Below are 2,957 nucleotides of genomic sequence, written 5' to 3'. Positions count from 1 at the left end.
GGACTGTGGGAAAACAGAACCAAGAACCTGCCTGCAGAGCCTATCGTCTTAGGAAAGGCCTTAGGCGGCCTGATGGAGCATGAATTCCTCTATAATTATTGCCCAAGGGCACACCGGGCGCCAGGCGGGGCCGAGGCTCCCGTGCTGGCGCAGACCTCCACCACGGTCCGGGAAAGCGAGGCGCAGACTTGGAACCAAAACGCAAGGCAGAAGGAATCCTATCCTCCAGAAAGAAGTCAGGGCGGGGGCGGGGCCGGGGCGGACCGGCAAGGAGAACAGGGCGGTTAGCATCAGCACTATCCGGGCAGGGCTGGGGAGAGCCACCGCCCGGGAACGCAGAGCGAGTGGTGATTAGGGGAGCCGCCATGCGCACACCGAAACCCCGACGCCGAGCTCGCCACTTCCATTCTCGCTGCACTAAAGGATCCCATCAGTGCCGACAGGAGTCGGTTACTTAGGGATTAGAACGTTAAAAAGCTAGAGCCCTAGCCAGTAAGCGCCATCCCGGGAGCAGGATGCGCACCAACCGAGCGCAGGAAGGACGACGTCCACACTCCGCGCGTACAGACGGCTGCCGGGCGCGGCCGCAAAGATGTTCCGGCATGTCGTAAAAGGGCCGCACGTGAGCACAGCTCTGGCAGACGGCTAGGGCCCCATTTTGGACGCCGTCTGTGCTACGAAAAGTTGGGGAACCTGTTGCTCGTCACGGCGAGCTCGGCCCTCTGCCCGGAGCTCGCTGTCAGCCCGCGGGCCTCTCCGGGGCGGTGACCGGGCCGCGCGGGCGCTGGCGGCGCGATGCGGCCCGCGGACGCGGATGCGGACGAGCGGCGGTGGCCCGAGCATCCTTGCGGCCGCCCCCCGAGCCCCGCGCGCGCCGCCGCCCGCCGGGACGTCGCCGCCCTCGAGCGCGAGCACGTGCGCGCGCACCTGCGGGCCCGCCGGAGGCTGCTGGAGGTGGCGAGCCTGCTGGACGAGCTCCAGAGCGAGGTGGACGCCTCGGCCGAGGGCTTCCTGGGTCCCGGCCGCCGTGCGGGCGGCGAGGCGGAGGAGCGGGTGCTGAAGCTGTGCGAGAAGGCGGAGAGGAAGGCCGCCGAGGCCGTGCTGATGGGGCGGAGGATCGTGGAGCTCCACCGGCAGATAGACAGCTGTGGGTGCTCCTGAAAGACGCGGGGGCGGGTACGTGCCGGGCGGCGGGGGTAGTCGGGAGGCGGCGCGCTGGACTGGGGTCCGTGCCGCCGAGTGCCCGGCCGGGCCGTGGGAGAAGGGGGTGCTTACACACACGGTGGCGCTCTTAGGTTGGGAACGAGAAGCAAGTAGTTGGGTTCGTTGTTGGGAAACGTAGAGAGCGCAGTTGGTGACCTGTGTGCACAAGGTGGACCAGCCCCCTCCCTGGGGTGAAAGCCGAGGCCGTAGCGCCAACAGAAGGCGAGGGGGCGAGTTAGAGAAGCGTGAAACGAAGTGTACAGGACGGGAACTTTACATGCTGTGATGAGGTTGGAGCGTTGCCCGTGACCTAACAGCAAGCGGTAGCGTGTTGCACGGGTGGTTGGGTGTGTTTGACTTCAGGATATGAGAGTCTTAGAATTTAAATTGTGATGATTAATCTCCCCACTTGTACTCCAGCTTCTCCGCCGATGGACTCTGTTCAGCTGGTAAAGAGGACTGACAAGAGAGACCGAAACCAAGTCTCGTTTTCTCTCCCGTATTTTTCCTAGATTTTTACCCTGTTAAACACTAAATCTCCAGTGTCATTCTGGGGAGAGGAATTCAGTATTATGTATGCAGATATGATTATGATTATTGGGTGCATTGAGTTTCGAGAGACAGCTTTTAGATAAATCCTGTTACCTAAGGGAATAGGGTCTAGATTGTAGGCTGCTGTGTGGTCGTATTCGTTACTGTGACTATCCTGTTTTTAAAGTTCCAAAGTATACTCTTGTGCTCTGCTGTTTTGTTTTGTTTTTTATGCTTCCTGGAATTTGGGGACGCATGAAAGAGGCTTGAGGTCAGAGTTCTGCAAGAGAGAAGACACTGCCTGGCCGCAGCTGCTGAAGCAAGAGCCCAGACTGGTCAAGGATGTGGATGCCGCTGCTTTGGATCAGATTGAGAAGCCCCTGGGGGGCTGTTGGGCATGGAGAGGGGTGGCGTCTGCATTTTGGGATTCTGCAGTCTGTCAAATCAGGAGGAGAGCTGTGTTCTTTTCATTTTCTTTGTTTGCTTGTTTCCTTTTTTTTAGAAATGTAATTTTTCTCTGGCATGTTAACTGGTGCGCATCATGTAGCGTGTCTGGTGAGTAACCTAGAACAGGGGATGAGTTCTAGGTACTGTGTGTATTGGCTGACTTTAGGGGAAACTTTTTTGATATAATCACGCATTTCAGGAGCTTCTCTGCCACAACTGCACATGACATCTGCGTGGCCTGGAGGGTTTGGGGAGGAGAGCGTGGATCTGACCATGGTGGGTCCCAAAATGATAGCAGGAAGCATCTTCCAGGCTGAGATGATATCCAGCCTAGGTCCTCAGAGCAGACCTCACAGGGGTTGAGAGCAGAGCTCTAGCTTCTTATGATAAAGTTCCCTTGTCTGGAAAAACCAATGCTGAAAGCCAGTTTTTAGAACCTTTGTACAAATAACCAAAGCCATTGACTTGGCCAGGAAACGGTGAGATAAATAAATTCTTTTCAGAATGAAAGTTTTTCTTTGATTGTCGTTATTGTCAAATGAACGTCCGGTGTTTGTCGTTTGGGAATGTGCTCAAAAGCCTGGGCCAGAGGAAGGTTCCATCTGTAGGGACTGTAACAGGAGAGAGGAGAAGGCACAGCAGGAAGGAGCCTCAGGAAAGCATTTGGTCTGGCCTCTGCCTTCAGGACAAGTCGTTCAGTCACTTCACATTCACTGTGACTCTGGGCTCCTCCAGACAGAGTCCGCTGGACGCTAAGAATTTCCAGGAGAGATGAT

At 56.7% G+C, this 2,957-nt stretch overlaps 1 protein-coding gene across 1 annotated transcript; it reads left to right on the top strand.

Moving 5' to 3' along the window:
• Positions 1–613: 613 nt before the first annotated feature.
• On the top strand, positions 614–2,691 carry MRFAP1L2 (Morf4 family associated protein 1 like 2). Its single transcript, XM_026485833.4, has 2 exons — positions 614–1,147; positions 1,997–2,691. Coding segments are annotated over exons 1-2 (354 nt in total). The 5' UTR covers positions 614–795; the 3' UTR covers positions 1,999–2,691.
• Positions 2,692–2,957: the final 266 nt, after the last annotated feature.

The sequence above is a fragment of the Ursus arctos genome, unplaced genomic scaffold (genome assembly GCF_023065955.2).
Source record: "Ursus arctos isolate Adak ecotype North America unplaced genomic scaffold, UrsArc2.0 scaffold_9, whole genome shotgun sequence".
Lineage (NCBI taxonomy): Eukaryota > Metazoa > Chordata > Mammalia > Carnivora > Ursidae > Ursus > Ursus arctos.
This window is presented reverse-complemented; position numbering and strand designations above follow the sequence as displayed.

Excerpts from the sequence above, each read along its gene's own strand:
- MRFAP1L2 (XM_026485833.4), top strand. The coding sequence starts at position 796 with ATGCGGCCCGCGGACGCGGATGCGGACGAGCGGCGGTGGCCCGAGCAT.